The sequence below is a fragment of the Parambassis ranga genome, chromosome 17, assembly GCF_900634625.1.
Source record: "Parambassis ranga chromosome 17, fParRan2.1, whole genome shotgun sequence".
Lineage (NCBI taxonomy): Eukaryota > Metazoa > Chordata > Actinopteri > Ambassidae > Parambassis > Parambassis ranga.
The window spans coordinates 4,017,870-4,033,389 of NC_041037.1; the positions used below are offsets into that span (position 1 = coordinate 4,017,870).

At 42.1% G+C, this 15,520-nt stretch overlaps 1 protein-coding gene across 1 annotated transcript in view; it reads right to left on the reverse strand.

Annotated features, from left to right (window-relative positions):
* The window catches only part of ak5 (adenylate kinase 5), a 57,956-nt gene extending 44,071 nt beyond the window's left edge, over positions 1–13,885 (reverse strand). Inside the window, exons 1-5 of the mRNA XM_028428396.1 lie at positions 13,501–13,885; positions 12,245–12,431; positions 10,562–10,729; positions 8,104–8,276; positions 4,857–4,970 (exon numbers count right to left, since the gene is read on the reverse strand). Of these exons, the coding sequence (XP_028284197.1) occupies positions 4,857–4,970; positions 8,104–8,276; positions 10,562–10,729; positions 12,245–12,431; positions 13,501–13,560 (702 nt within the window). The 5' untranslated portion in view covers positions 13,561–13,885. The remainder of the gene's footprint in view (positions 1–4,856; positions 4,971–8,103; positions 8,277–10,561; positions 10,730–12,244; positions 12,432–13,500) is intronic.
* Between the last annotated feature and the right edge of the window lie 1,635 nt (positions 13,886–15,520).

Sequence of the window (15,520 nt, forward strand, 5' to 3'; positions counted from 1 at the left end):
TCATGCAGCAATTTCAAGAAGTTTGTGATAATAAAATAATCTATTCCGCAGCTGTACTGTATTTTCAAAGAAATACAGTGCAGTGTTTTTACAGTATTGAGGAGTAATAACTCTAAATTGTGCAGCAACAGGAGCGAGTTATTTACTGACAGTGTTTTTATTCTCTTTGTTTAAACACGCTGATCTGCTCCATGTATAAAACAGCTGGAACTGCAGTTAACAACACTAATAACTCCACAGAGGAGGAGAGTCAATGAGATTGTCTAGTTAGAATTCAACCTGTCTGTACATGAGCCGGCCACATACATCATCTCATTTCTTTGTTTTGTCTCCTCGGGCAGCTTTCAGACAGGGAGTGTGTTCGGAGTGGAATCTGCTGTCAGGCACCGTGGACCGGGAGACAGCAGCGACCACATTATGAGCTCTCATTACTCCGGAACTTGGCCTCCTCACAAAAAGAAGGAGAGAATGTACAATTACCGCATTGTGAGGAGCACATAACGGAGACATTAGAGAGGGTTAGACGTCCACAGTGGTTACTGTGATGAGCCAAACAGTCCATACACAGAGCCTTAACCTTTTTATATAATGTAAAAAAGCTATGCTTTGGGTGCTAATCTGTGACCTAAAAAGTAAAAGAAATGACTCATCCTTCAGTGGCTTTAAAACCTGGTCTTTATTACCCCAGATTTCTTCAATTTTATAAAATTTATTTAAAAAAATGAATATATGTGCACAAAACAAATCAGACATTAAACTGGGGTTTCCATACTTTTGGTTTAGACACCAACATTACAAGGACAGGGTCACAGAAAGAGATAACTTGGACACTATGTATAATAGACCCTGTCAATATTTAATGATTGATTAATGCATCCATCTGCCTTCTACAACAAGCTTCTCTGCTGTTTTCTTGACTACCAGGTGATGTGTTTTGGCCCATTCCTTTACTTGTCATCTCCAGCTGATTTCTAACTGCACCTTGCAGTGAGAGTGAACCAAAGCACCTTCAGCTGGGGATTCATGATGATGCATAAAACATTTTTCTCACATTTTTTCACTGACACAGAAACAGATCTCAATGTGAAGTCCGACACTCAACATCCTGCTTTGTTTTACTGATTCATCATCATCAGCTGCCATGTATGAGACTACATGTGTATGCCCTTTTATCTATTTCTAGACATATATACATGCTCTGTCATATACATATATATATATACACGTCAGGCAGAAGTGTGACATTTTTAACTGACTGGAGCAGACTGATGCTGCACATCCAGCTGATTGGCTGCGGCTGCCTACATTATCAAGCAATTTCCATGTGTGCACAGTACAGATGATGAGATGCAGCGACCATCATCTTTCAGTAAAAGGTGCCTCCAGAGGAGTCCCATCTGGTTTCCCTGCAGGAGCTCTCAGACACACATTAACTCTGCTGCAGTTTGCAGACTGTGATGCTGTTTGATGTTTATATTCATGCTCTGGTTCAGAGCCTCTTTAAGTGACACAATCAAAAATATACAGCGTCATTGATGCACTCGCTATGGCAGCGATTGTGCAGGTGATGTTGAGGCCCAGAGAAACTTATCCCAGTTTTACACCGGCTGTGTAACGACAGCGCAATATAAGCGGTGCGTTTAGGTGTGTCTCCAGTGCGACATCAGTTCCTACCTCGTGTTTTCTGAAGTGTAGCGTGTTACAAGCTCCCGCCAAATTCACGAAATCACGCAGTAACCTGTCTGTTTACCTGATGTATAATCTCCTCTCTGCATGTATCAGGCTGGGTTACAGAGTGGTTACTGAAACCTCTGTTGACTCCATCAGCACAGGTACACACAGGGCAGCCTCTCACCTCCACTGAACACAGCTGCTGCTTCTCTCCTTGAACTTTTCCTTTCTGATGTTGTCTGAACAAAAAGCATGTTATATCATATAAAATGCTGTTTCTCTACTTCCAAAACGAATCTCTCCCCGTACAGGAGTGTCTGCGTTTCTCCGCCAGTTGTGATGTTAAATGAGGGAGCGTTCGTTCACGGTACTTTGTTAGAATTCAGTGTGGCCTCAACTGTAATTCAGGAATTCCCCGAAATGTCTAACAGGATAAAATGAAGACATAAATGTTTGATTTATATGTTACTGTGGATGTGTTATTTTGAGGTTTTTGTCCTTCTGGTTCTTGTGGTAGATGTTTTATTGGCCAACAATTTATCCATTAATTGTGGAAAAAAAGAAAAGAAAATGAAATGGTTTTGATTCTGGGGTGGAAAATGACTGCAAAATGTCCTTGTAATTTGGAGGCAGCTAAAATTACATCTGGAACAAGGAGTTGAGCTTCAGAAGGACAAATATTCATCTCTTCTTGGAGTATTAATTCTTTTCCAAATGGGACTTGGAACTCTGATGTCCTTCCCTCTTGTTTTCCCTTAAAGCAGCTAAAATTACCCCATTATAAGATTGGACCTTTTTTGCACTGACCCAGAAAAACTCAGAGCACTCTAAAAGTCAATGAGTGCTCATTTAAGAGTTGATAAATGTTAAGTGAGTTTAAATGTGATAAAGAACGTCAATCCTTCTAAAAGCAATCGACTATTTTGTGTCACACAATTGGTCGTTCAGCTGTAAAGCTTCAGTTGGAGGGCTCCTCTTTACACACTGCTAGACTGATACTTTCAGTGGGCTTCGTGACTCCTCATAAACAGCCCCTCTTAACACGCAACCTTTTTTTTTTAGCAGATCATCAAAATATCCTCAGGAAATAAGTAAAACATCCGAACAGCTGGTCTGATCAATCTATCAAAGACACTTGAGTAGGCCAGTGGCTTGACGAAGTCTATGAGCCATTCTTCCGGTCATAAGGTGTCCTTACAGTGAGGCTCTCACCTAAATAATGAGCTGATCAGCAGCTGAAACCATCTGCACTAATAATAAATATCACACGATGCAGGAATACATGTTCAACCTGACACGGCAGCCACACTGCAGGTGCAGGGCTTTTGAAATTCTATTTTTAAAGCGATATAAAGAACTGTCTCTGCATTGGAAAATACTTTTATTATTATCATGATGCCATTGTCATGGCTACCATGCAGGTTCTGTCACTGCAGTAAGGTCTAAAATGCACTTATTCACATGACCACTGGAGGGCGCAGCGCTAGCTACACACTTTACAATTGAAATTCAGTGACTTCTGTGTTTTTTCAACTGGACTCAGCTCATACAACATTTTGACACTGCCCCGAGTGGTTTCCTGCAGAACTTAAACTCTTTTAAGATTTAAACTCTTGGACATATATGACCTGGAGGAACGAGGGCATTCACAGACACACAACCAAGCAACAGCGCCATCGCAGCAAAAACACGGCCAACACTTCCTGTTCATTCTTACAAGATGCTGATTGGTCCAGCACATACCTTGCGATGTGATCTCACAAATATCATATCATATCAGATCCAGCTGCCTCACTGACAAAATATGCACAACTCATTTATAAAACGTGAGGAGGATTTCAGTTTGCCTTGTAATCTTTATTTGGTTGTCTTTGCTCAACTAACAAAACTCTTCAGAAAAACTTTCACTCAATATTCATGGCTTATAGAAACATAGTCAAAACGCCCCGACAGTGACCCCTAGATGACTGTACAGCTCCTGATATATCAAACACATCCAACCCTGTGGTGCTTTTGACTCAAACCACAGAGCAGCTGATGATGCCATCCTCAGATCTCACGCTGCTGGCGATAGAACCAGACACACAGCGTGTGAAGTACGAACCAACTCATTTACATTTTTGGCTTATAGCAGGTCCCTGCTTCAATGGCTCTTTGTATGTATTGGACAAACAGATAACAACTTTTCATGTGTTCACATCACTAAATGAACACGATGCCAAATAAAAGTCATAATGTGCTCCTGATGGCAACAGACTGAAACGAATGAATAATGAGTAGATCCACATCCCATACAGTACAGACTAATAGGAGATTGGTTCTTCACCATAGATTCACACTCACTGTAGAGGAAAGTGTGTTTATCTCATTTAATTTAAGTATTTCTCTTATTAAAGCCACAGTAAAAAAATTCTGTCTCCCCCTTGTGGTAACAAGAAGAACTGCACAAACACTGAAACTTGTGTATGTAACGGAACTGTCTTCTGATGGCTGACAGAATATATTGTTAAAGGGGGACTGTCTGTGGCTCAACACGTAGGATTACAGCTAAACTAAGCTAGTTTTAAAATCAAGATGGTGGCACAGAGAGAAATGAGTCATCTGTCTGCTTAGATTGAGCCTGGTCAGCCAGTGCCGCTCCATAGAAACCCCATCTGCGACCATTTATCTGAAATGTTGCGGGGTTTATGTGCTGACTTGCTGCTCAACAGTCCTTCACAAGTGTACCTACTCCACTGCATGCCATTTTGGATGTTTTGTGTTGATTCTACTCTGGTTGTCACTCTGCCCAAAGTTGCATGCTTTGTTACTCTGATTGGTTGTACAACTATCCAGATGCATCCAGAGGCAGTTTATTCTGCATCTGTTGGTATTAACCCTTTAAAAAAAGTCAATTCAAGTCCACTGAGACCAGCCTATTATGTGTAGAACAGAGAAATAATCAGGATGGCTGGCCAGGCTTTACTTTAAATATGAATCATCTCAGAGTTGGTGTTGGAGGTTTTTGAGAAACCCAACAGTGACTTCACAGCTCACAGATGACACGAGCTAGATTGCTAACATTCACACTGTTCTTGGACAGGTAGTTAATTAACCGTTACAGTGACTCATCCTGTCAACAGATTGAAGCAAATACTGTATATATATATATATATATATATATAAACCTCTGATGAGAGACTCACCTGGTCCTCAAAGGACAGGGCCTGGCCGACATCACGCGGGAACCCATCTATGACAATGCCATTAGCCTCTGGGATCTTCATGATCTTCTGCTTTATCTCAGTTATTGTGGTTTCCTGGAAAACAGTGAAAGCAACATACTCAGAAATATCTCAGTTTAATGTCAACAGATTTCTGCTCTCCCGCAACAAACAGCTGTCACATCTGCAGGGAGTTCATTGGATGTGTAAATATATAGATAACTCAGCTTTGATTTCTGGCTTTGTTTTAAATTCCAAACAGTGAGAAGAAGAACATTTATACAACAAAGTATGCAATGTGATTATAATTTGCTTTTCCATGAATGAAGAGGTTATTTTCATTAATGGATTATAAAATGCTCAGTGTAGGCTCAAATTGCAGATTAAATAACACCCATTGAAGCTGAATAAAGAGCAGCTGATTTGGAGTCATAAATAATGTGAAAGGGAAACAATGGCAGCAATTCCACAGAATAATTCACGTGTTTATCCAATTGTTCTTTAATGTTTCCGAACGCAGCACAGCGGCCGTGTCGAGAGCACTCCAGGCCAGAGAGTGCCAACATCTTTTAGCGTCACTTACTTCCTCATGGCTGGAGGAGGTCAACATGTTTGAATATATCTCTGCAGGCAGAATGTATCATATGGCAGAGATACATGAGCGATGCTCTGATCTAAAAATAACCGCAGAATGTGAGCAGCGGCCTGGAAGACCACGCAGAGATTAAGCCTAATCTAGAGTCCCATCAAACAGATTAATGTATGCGTGTAAGATAAAATGAGAAAAGCTAATGTAAGAGAAGCCCTCTGATCCACTGCACCGAGCTCATCAACCCGTCAGCGCTGCACTACACAGCCACTACCTGCTGTTCACCCATTCACTGGGTTTAGTAGCTTTCTCTATTATAGATGGAGAGGGGCAGTGTTTTCGCATCCATCAATCAAATGTGACACACTGCATCATGCAAGATGCACAGACGCACAGGAAGAGAAATACAGTGCAGAATTTCATAAAAAATTCACCTCTGTTCTCACAAACATGAAAATAATGTATGAGACTAAACCAGTTTGTTTGTACCCGGCTGGAAATGTGGTTATTTCTGGTGTAAAGTTGGACATTTAACATTGAGGTCTATGGAGTTTGGCTCAATTTTGGAGCCGCCCTCAAGTGGCCATTTAAGGAACTGCAGCCTGGTCACACCCAGCAGGAGCGATGTGGCAGGAGAATTTTATTAGACAGCAACAACAATAAATTTATTTGTGCATATTGTATGAGAATGTTCGCAATAGAATCGTTAAAAAAGCATGTGAAAGTTCTAAGAAGCAACCTCTGCTGGAGGCGTCAGTGTGTTTTTAATTGATGCTATTGACCCATAATGCACTTCATTCTGCAAAAAGCATCAGATTGAATGTTGGTGAAACAGCTTCCTGAAGATTTCCTGTGCTGCAACTCTTTCTTTCCAGCTAGTAACACATTCATGGCATTTAGTAAATTGTGTCTAAACTGCTTGAAAGGAAGAAAATCAATCTAATAAAACTGATTGGAAATAAATACTTTTGCAGTAAATTGGTCTTCTGATAAGAGCCTTTTTTAATGAAGAGTTTGAGATTATGTAAGCAGAAGAAGTACTTTAGTCTTTAATTTTGGAGCACCGCCTCTTATGAGCAGACCTGTGGGATTTCTCAGGGAACAGAAGTTCAGAAATATACTGAGTCACATGACCCTGCTGTGACAAACAGTGTCAGGTTGTTGGCTGAGAGTCAGTGAAGTGATGCATTTCAGCTGAGCACACTTTACAGTAGGCTGCCACACACAGGCGAGCCGGCCTGCAGCCCGGACGGGTTAGTTAACACATTATGGTCTGATTCTAATCATACATATCCTAAACTGTCACGCTGCTTTGTGCATGTGTCTTTGACTGGTTAACAAATAATCATAATTACAGCTGAAGGGTTTTCACCAGATACTTTTAGAGGCAGCGATTTAACCTGATGATTAATGCATCACTTTGAATAATGTGGATTAAAAAAAGGGGGGAAGGAATAAGCATCAGTCCTCAGGCACCAATAAAGACCAGGTCTGAAGCCATAATATGTCTCTCATCACAATGTTTGCACACAAACAATACCATAATGAGGGCTCCTGTTAGAGCCTCTGAATAACAACCTCCTCTTATCCCCAGGAGCATGTAGCCTCCTCCTCTCATCACTGCACACAGAATCATTAAGAAACCAAATTCTCCTCTGCTTTGCTAAACTAATCATGGCAGGAAATTAAACGCCTAACAGTCACAAGTCACTTTATCATATCTAATATGTCTGCAGCTTGGCCTACTTTGCTGTTTATCTCACTGGTTCCTGGAGTGACATCTGCCGAAGCGAGAGTGGATGCTGGGACATGCAGGGATGATAAATGCTGAGCGAGGCGACAGGAGCCAAAAAAGCGCAGAAGGCGGGAACTTCGTCAATACATCACAGACAGGACAGGACAGACCACCCTCTCCTTCCACTATGTTAATCAAAATGTAACCAGATGAGCACAGTCAGCCAGGCTTTTCTCCATCATTTTATAATTCTGCTCAGACTTTTGTATCTTTTCAGGAAGTGTGTTTATTTTAAGGACAGCTGGTCCTTCTGACTAAAAAAAGATTTAAGCAAAGGAGCTTTAGTGGCACAAAGAACCATGTGTCTTAAAACTAAGGCTCAAAAGAGGCTTAAAGGCACTTTTGGTTTCCATAAAATATGACAATAACAAAAGGACAAACCTGCCTGGTGAGTAAAATGTATCCTAAAAATCAACTGAGCCCCTCAGATTCAGATTTTAAAGGCCCTAGGACTCAGTTTAGCTCTAGTTAACTATACTAATTAAGAGACGTTTCTGCATAATGATCCTGAAACTGATGATAAATAATTCAGCATAACGAAGAAAATTTGCAAATCAAAACAGACAACCTACAATAAACTGTGTCCATGTATTCAGATACTTTTAAGCATTTAGCGATCTTGGTGTGCACAGATTAAAGTGGATGGTGTCAGGGTAACATGTGGGTCACTGCCCTGAATTTCCTCCTTTTGAATATATTGCAGAGATGGATGCTAATAACAGCTAAATACCCCTCTCTCCAGCACGCTCCTGCTCATTAGCGCTGTGTTAACATGCGTGCTGTGATAATGACCTGAGTGTGAGTGGACATCATCCCCCCCCTCTCTCCCCCCTCTCCCTGGCTACCTGTGGTGCCAGCTCTCCGTTGGTGATGATTTTAGCGATCAAGCTCCACTTTCTGTTGCTAGTGGCGTTGTGGATCATCTTCTTCCTCAGCAGCTCGCCCACAGACACGTACTGGAAGCCGTAGCGCTCAGCGATCTTCAGGCTCTGTGTTCCTTTGCCGCTGCCAGGGCCACCTAAACACAGAAGGGAAGGGCTGTTGATGTTTTGGGGAGAGATTCTTTTTTGTGTGTGGGAGTGTGAAACATTATGTGAGTGGGTGTGTTATAGTGTATGAGTGAGAGAAACCCAGGCTCTGTGAAAGTGTGTGACTGGACAGTGTGTGTTTGTGTGTGTGTGCTGCTGACAGATGATGAAAACGTTTCAGCATCTTCATCCACTGATATTTGAACATCAATAATCACAGTTTAGTAAAACATGCAAATATCAATGAATGAATTTAAATGCCCAGTCAATAATCAATGGTGCAAATCAGGCTCACAGGAGCTGTTTAACTGCCTCTAGAAACCATCTGATAACTTAAATGCTTTTCTGTTCGACCGCCGTCTTCAGAATTTTGCTACCATTACCACGCAAATGTCAATCCCTCTGAAATTACTGCCGGTTGAAAGTCAGGCCAGAGTGAAGCGAAAATTAGTCAGAGAACAAGCAGCGTCGTCTGTAATTTATTCCATCAGGGCGTCAAAGTCACAGCTTTTTCTCTTTTTTAGGGGTGAAGGGAAGAGAACAAGCAAGAAGTGTAAATCTCTGTAGATCAATGATTGACAATACTGTACCGTTTGTCCAATTCAGCTTCACTAATGTGGCTGTGAATGCGTCGCTAAATGCTTTGCTCATAAATGTGTAAAAGTGTCCTACAGCTGGGAGCGGTGGGGAGAGGTTAACACAGGTAAATTGCAGGTTTGAAAGTAGTTATGATTTAAAATTCGGTTTCTTCTTCCCTCACTTTGCATGCTTGCAGCCACATGCATGCATCACTATGAATATCTAAGAATGTGCACCACTGCACTTACTGACCATCTGTGCCAAATGTTGGTAAATGAGAGACAGAGAGAGTTTTTTTTTTGAAGGCCGGGGCAACCTGTCTGATCTGAGGAGACAGCTGGACAAACAACAAAAAAAACATTTCTAAAAGCTAAAGAGAGAGTGCAGTGTTAGCCTGAAACCCAACAGCAGCTGCAGCCTGTGCCACGTTTAACCCCTTCATCGATGACAAAACGTCCAATGATGCACAGACAACAACAATCAGCTGGCTAACTTGCTGCTGGGAGTAACTTAGCTTCAATCACTGCCCCGCCCTTATGTAAGCTTTGCATTTTTATTCATCTTAGCAAGCAGCTAAGTCTCTGTTGGACATCCTGTACCAACACACTGTTTAGTATCCTGCAACCTTAGTATGCGAATAGCACAGGGAAACGAAACAAGCTGCATCTTTTTCTGTAAGTTTTGGTAAGAAAGCAAAGTGAATCTTACAACTTGTTCAGGCGTTATTCAGGATAATATCAATAAAGGCTGGCACTGTCTGCAGAGTTAATAGGATATTCTGATCACATACGCAGAAGCAATAGGAGGATGATGATGGTGGTTTTAGCAGATGTACGCTTCCTCTTACGTCGGAGTGTTTTGTAATATTTGACCCAGTCTCCTCCCAGCGCTCCGCAGACCTCACATGTCTTTGTCAGCCTGTCTCCGTCTGTGTGAACCTGACAGACAAAACATTCACCATGATCCTCCGCAGAGATGACAGCTGCTGCCATCCTGTTTTCCCTTTAAAATAGGCCACAATGTGCTCAGGAAGAGGAGATAGGTACTGGCTTTGTGTTGCGAGGACAAATAACTATCATCCACTCTACAGACGGTGAGAAGGCAGAAGGCTGATAAAAGGTTTTTAACAGACGCCGATGTCCCGTTTTTTTTTTTAATTTAAAACTATTTCAAAGAGAAAAAATGTTTTTTTTTGTTGGATCAAATGAAGTGCCATTATTATTCTTTCCCTGCAGCTGAGACTAATGAATATATTTGACAGGTTAACGCAGGTCCATCAAGCAAATCAGATTAGCAGAGCGTGAGTGCCTAACACAGTGAGTGACATGCAACAAGATCTACTCAGCTGATATCAACAGACAGAGGCGGGGCTACATTCAAAATACCAGGAAGAACACACCGCTTATAGACACACACACTATCACTCATCCATTTTTTAATCTGCAAAGCAGATATAAACAGCCGCTATTTTGTCCCTTTTATTACAAATGGATGCGTAAGCTGCAGTGTTTTGTCATGTTTACATACTTTACTGCTGCTTCTTATCTAATGTCACAACAGTGATCCACCAGATGAGGAGACAGGAAACAAACTGACTCTCAGAAGATCTTCCTCATTCTTATTTGAGCATGCACACACTCACATAATGTTCAGTGTGTGTGTGTGTGTGTGTGTGTGGGGTGTACTGCTCCTTTACCGATGACGAGGATGACTTTGGGCCGCGGCCTTGATGGATCAAACACCTCGTACTCCTCGATGAGCTCCGCCGTCTCCGACAGGTCCGAGTCGCTTTCGATGGAGAACTGGCTGATGGGAGGGAGGCGGTCGTATCGTCTGTAGGGAAAGTTTGGGCTGTCGGGCAACACTGTCACACACACACACACACACATAAGTTTGTTAAAGTATATCACACAAATATTGCTACAATTCTTCACTTCATAGGTGCAAGTGTCTCAGGCTGCAGAACAAAGCACATCTGTTTTAACAGACAGCAGTTAAGAGAGGTGGTTGTGTCTTAAAATGAGCTTCACTTTAGATAATTATCCTGTTGTCTCTGGTGATGGAAGCAGTTTAAATAAGGGCAGAAATCATTACTGCTGCTGTGTAGCAAGTGTTATTTCTATACAACATCACACTGATCAGCAGTACTACAACAACACACTCAAAAGAGGCACACACATTTCCAGAGATGATTACAAAGTCTAACTGCTCCTGCCTCACCTTGCCCGAATCCAGGGACACACCAATCAGACAACAAGGCTAAGTTAGGAATACATTTTGAGTTTCAGCTATCAGGCAGGAGGGACATGAATCTCTGTCCCTCATTATGCTGCAGCCTCACTGCAGCTGGCATCTTTACCTCGACGTTACAAACAACAGGAGGAAGACCTAAAATCTGAACTAAATGCTACATGCACATCTGTACAGCTGCGTGGCATTGTAAACACATGTGCTTATATTCCCAGCTGCTGTGTGGCCGGCTTCATATGCAGCTTCAGTCAAAGACGTGAATGTCTGCAGTTAAAAATAACCCAATAAATAACACAAATGGAAAATGTCATTAGCCTACGGGATGACAGTGGTGTAGCTGAAGTCAGCTTTGCTTTGCAAATTCTGTAACGTTCTGCCTCCATGGGACTTCCTGCATTTGCCAGGGCTCCTGGGAACCGCAGCTGGAATCAATAACTGATGAATGGGCAGCCTTATTCCCACTCAGATTAATAATTAACTGTGCGTGCAGATGTGTGTTCAAACACGTCAGTGAAGGCAGCGCATGTCATGTTGGACACCGAACCTGTAGCCGGTTTGTTTGGTGTCTAAACAAACGCCTCTGGCACTTTTTTTTTTTTTTTTTTTTTTTGAGGAATAAACACTGTGTGAAAGTAGTGATGCCCACAGCTGAGCTTCACAGCAAAGCCAGACAAAAAAAGGAAACAGAAAGAAAGTAGCCTCCTGTCTCATTACGCTGTGAAAGCCTTCCCTTGCCCGAACTTCCAGGAGTAGTGATTTGAACAGTGTGTCTACAACGGGACTCCTGAGGGTTCAGAACAAATGTCAACACCCTTTCCTGTTCAAACACTGAACCACTTTGGGACCTCAGGGTTCTGCTCTCCTAACAGCTTCCTCAGAAAGAAGGTAAAAGTCCAAAAATGTGTGCTGGCAGGTTTCTCTTTGTGCCAGCACAGGAGGTGAGTCAGAAACATAGTATTGCACAGCAGTGCCGAAGTGTAGAAATAAATGGTTTAAAGCTGCAAATAACTTTATTTTTATCACTAATGAGTCCACCAAAAACTGAAATGATGACCCATGTTTGAGTGCCCTCCTTATAACACATCTAAACATGTATTTATTAAGATCATGTGTTGTACTGTCTCCTCACCATTTCTGAAGAGGGACCTGCGGGACTGGCCTCCATTCAGAGGGGGGAGAGACTTCTTCTCCTGGCCCACAAAAGTATCCCACCGCACTTTGTCTGGTCCTCCCAGCTCCCTGACTTTCTTCAGACAGCCCTCCAAGTACTCGATGGGGTCATCGGGCCGGTAGTACATCAGCCCTGTCAGCAGGCTCTGGAGGAAACAGTGAGGAGGCAGCCGGGTTGAATGACATGTGTGGCTTGCCTCGATATGCACCTTGTTTTGAGTGACAAGCGGTTAATAGGACCCTTAAAAAAAGGTCTGGACGTGCAGATCTGGCTGCCTTAACTCGGCAAAAAGTTTCAATTGAGCTCGGACCGGCACATAAACACAGACGCCCAGATGAGGAGAGAAGCCTTCTGACTGTGATGAATGTGAGAACAGACTCTGGGCCAAAACACAAGCGTATGTTTGTGTGACATTTGTGCCCTGAATGTTTCAAAACAATACCTTCCTCTGGGAACTCCACCCTCAGCGGCAGCACGGAGTTTCCTGGCTCCATTCACTCTACATGATCAGCAGTTGTAAGCAGTGAAATACACTCGCAGTTATGATGATGTGCCACTTGACTGCTCAATGTAATTTAAACTGACTGTAAATAAACAGCAGTGATTGCTTGCATACATTTGCTGCACCGCACTGGGGATCAAGGCTAATTAAGTGGATGAGCCAATTAGCTATACCCCCAGGAAAAGAAAAATAATATTTCATTAGTATAGCCCTTCTTAGCGCTGTGTGTATGTGCTGAAAATTATTTTTTACATGTTTTTTTTTAACCTTTTGATCGTCTGTCTATAAGATTTACATAATGTTCCTGCACAAACCTGCTTAATATTTCATTTTTTTGACATATTTTCATCTCTGTCTGCTGTAGATTTCACAAATATTCCTTCATTCAGCCCAATTTACTTTTTTATATATATTTTGCAATCATTCAAAAACATCTTATGAATGTTTCTCCTAATAAATGAATTTTCTGCACATAGGGTTAGGTCTATTTAATTTGATATGATAACCATAAAAACACATTTCTATGAATCATCCTGTCATTTGAACGTATTTGATGCTCTCAGCTCTCCATCCACTACAACATGACAGACCGTGAAGACGGATCTTTCCTGCCGTGCACTGTGCTGTAATGTTTCCACAGCGCACAATATCAGACCTGCACGTTCTGTTCCCGGGTCATCTCATCCCCACAGAGCGCGCACCCCCCTCTCACCTCAAATAGTTGAGGTATCTCCCGCCGCGCGAGATACTCCTTGGCATCGCTGGTATTCATCTCCAATCCTCTGAAACCAAAACTTATCCAGAAGCGTCTTCTTGTCCTCTTTTTCCCCCCTCCTGTCTTCTTCTTGTCTTCTTGTCGCCGTTAGATAATCTTTGGTTACAGACGGAGCTCCTGTCAGATCTTCACCTCTTCAGCGCATCTTTGCCTCCTTGTGTGGACTTTACAACCGGATTCCTGCAGGCGATGTCACCGCGCCTCCCTCCTCGGTGATGCGGATGCGTGGCTCGTCAGTCTACCCTCCTACCGCGATCTGCTTCCAGCGCGCACCAAGAGTGTCTGTTTGTGGGTCTGTGTGTGTACGTGTGTGTTGACGTTGCGCCAGTGGTTGCGCGTTGTGTGTGCCAAAAAGCGCACAGACCGCCTCTACACCCCCCCTCAAAGTTGCTATTTTAAAGTGAATTGATAAAGTGCTTCATGTTTAATCTGACAGCTTTTCACAATAAAAGTTTGTGCATGCAAGTTCTCGCTTAAGATTAGTTCAATACATGTTTATACAAGCTCGAACACAACTAGTGTGACATCTGATCCTCTGAAATACACATAAATTCACATCAGTGCCAAATTAGGATCAAATAAAATTTGTTTAGGAAAGAGTTAGTTAAATTTGTACATAAATAGAAGTGAATACTGTATTTTGAAAATCTTTGCATCTGTGTAAAGTGAAAATGAATGAATGAATGAATGAATGAAGGGCCTTTGTGAACACGTGTGTTTACATTCAAAGCAAAAAAAACTGTGGGAAACTCAGCACACAAACTTCCCACAATGTTTGTGATGGTGACGTTATGATTAATAATTGTGACCCTGTTTCCGTGTTCATAATCAAGGTCATGGTGAAGGGTGACAGGAGGATCGACATCACCACAGCTGCAACTCGACCAATTTCAGGTCAAAAATTAATCAATATCTACCTGTTTTACCAGGTTGCTATAACAACAAATAGCTGATTTTAGTTTTTTTTTTATCGGTTGATATTCAATTACAAACTTTTTTTACAACCCCACAGATGGTTTTCTTTGAGTATCTCCCTAAACAAAGTTAGAATTACAAAACATCTGACTGCCTCAAAGCCAAGCAGCCTGCCTTCTCTTGCAGGATGCATGTATTCAGATGTAGGTTCTTCTCTTGCATAACAATGTATAGTTCAACAAAAGGTGAAGTAGTCACACAAGCAATCTTTATTTAGACAACCCAGGAACCAGAATAGACCAGCGGTTGATTTCCTGGTTTGTTCCATAGGATTTCTTATCGGCTGCTAATCCTCTTGACAACTGGACATCTGACTTTGAGCCTCCTTGTTATATCACAGAATAACATGAGATTACTTCAGTTAGAAAGTGATGATCAGTCTGTCTGAGGAGCATTTTATGCATGACCAAGACTCAGTCATCAGTGAGGACGATCCTGCCTGGCAGTAAAATGCTAATTCATGGATTGAAAATGGAATAATGATTACTGAGAAGTGTATTGTTGGAGCACTTTGCTCGCCGTGTTTTGTTTTCTATTGTGCAGCGGTTCACACGGGGCATTACTGTGATGAGCTCTGTGCAGGCAGAGGGACAAAATGCAGCATAAGTAGATGTCCACGGGATTAAAGAGGCTGGCAGTCCTGCAGTGTGTCAAAATTTTACAACAGAATCACTGTGCTGTAATGGCACATTAGAATTGCATGAAGGATATATTTTTTGTCATGGCTCCACCTTCCGACAGGATACTTAGGCTTCTTCAGAGGAACACAACAAGCATTTTAACAGCTGCTGCTTGTGATATCCATGTCAGTTCTCATCACAGAGCCACTCACCAATTAGCTGTAATGGGCATCTGAATATTAAGCTGTCAGCTTCATTTGATATCTAATCTGCTTTCCCCCTTCACACCGTAGAGCCCTATACCAGCTAAATAATGATTCACTCAATCAGACATGGAGTCATCTGTGCACTGTAACCCCCTT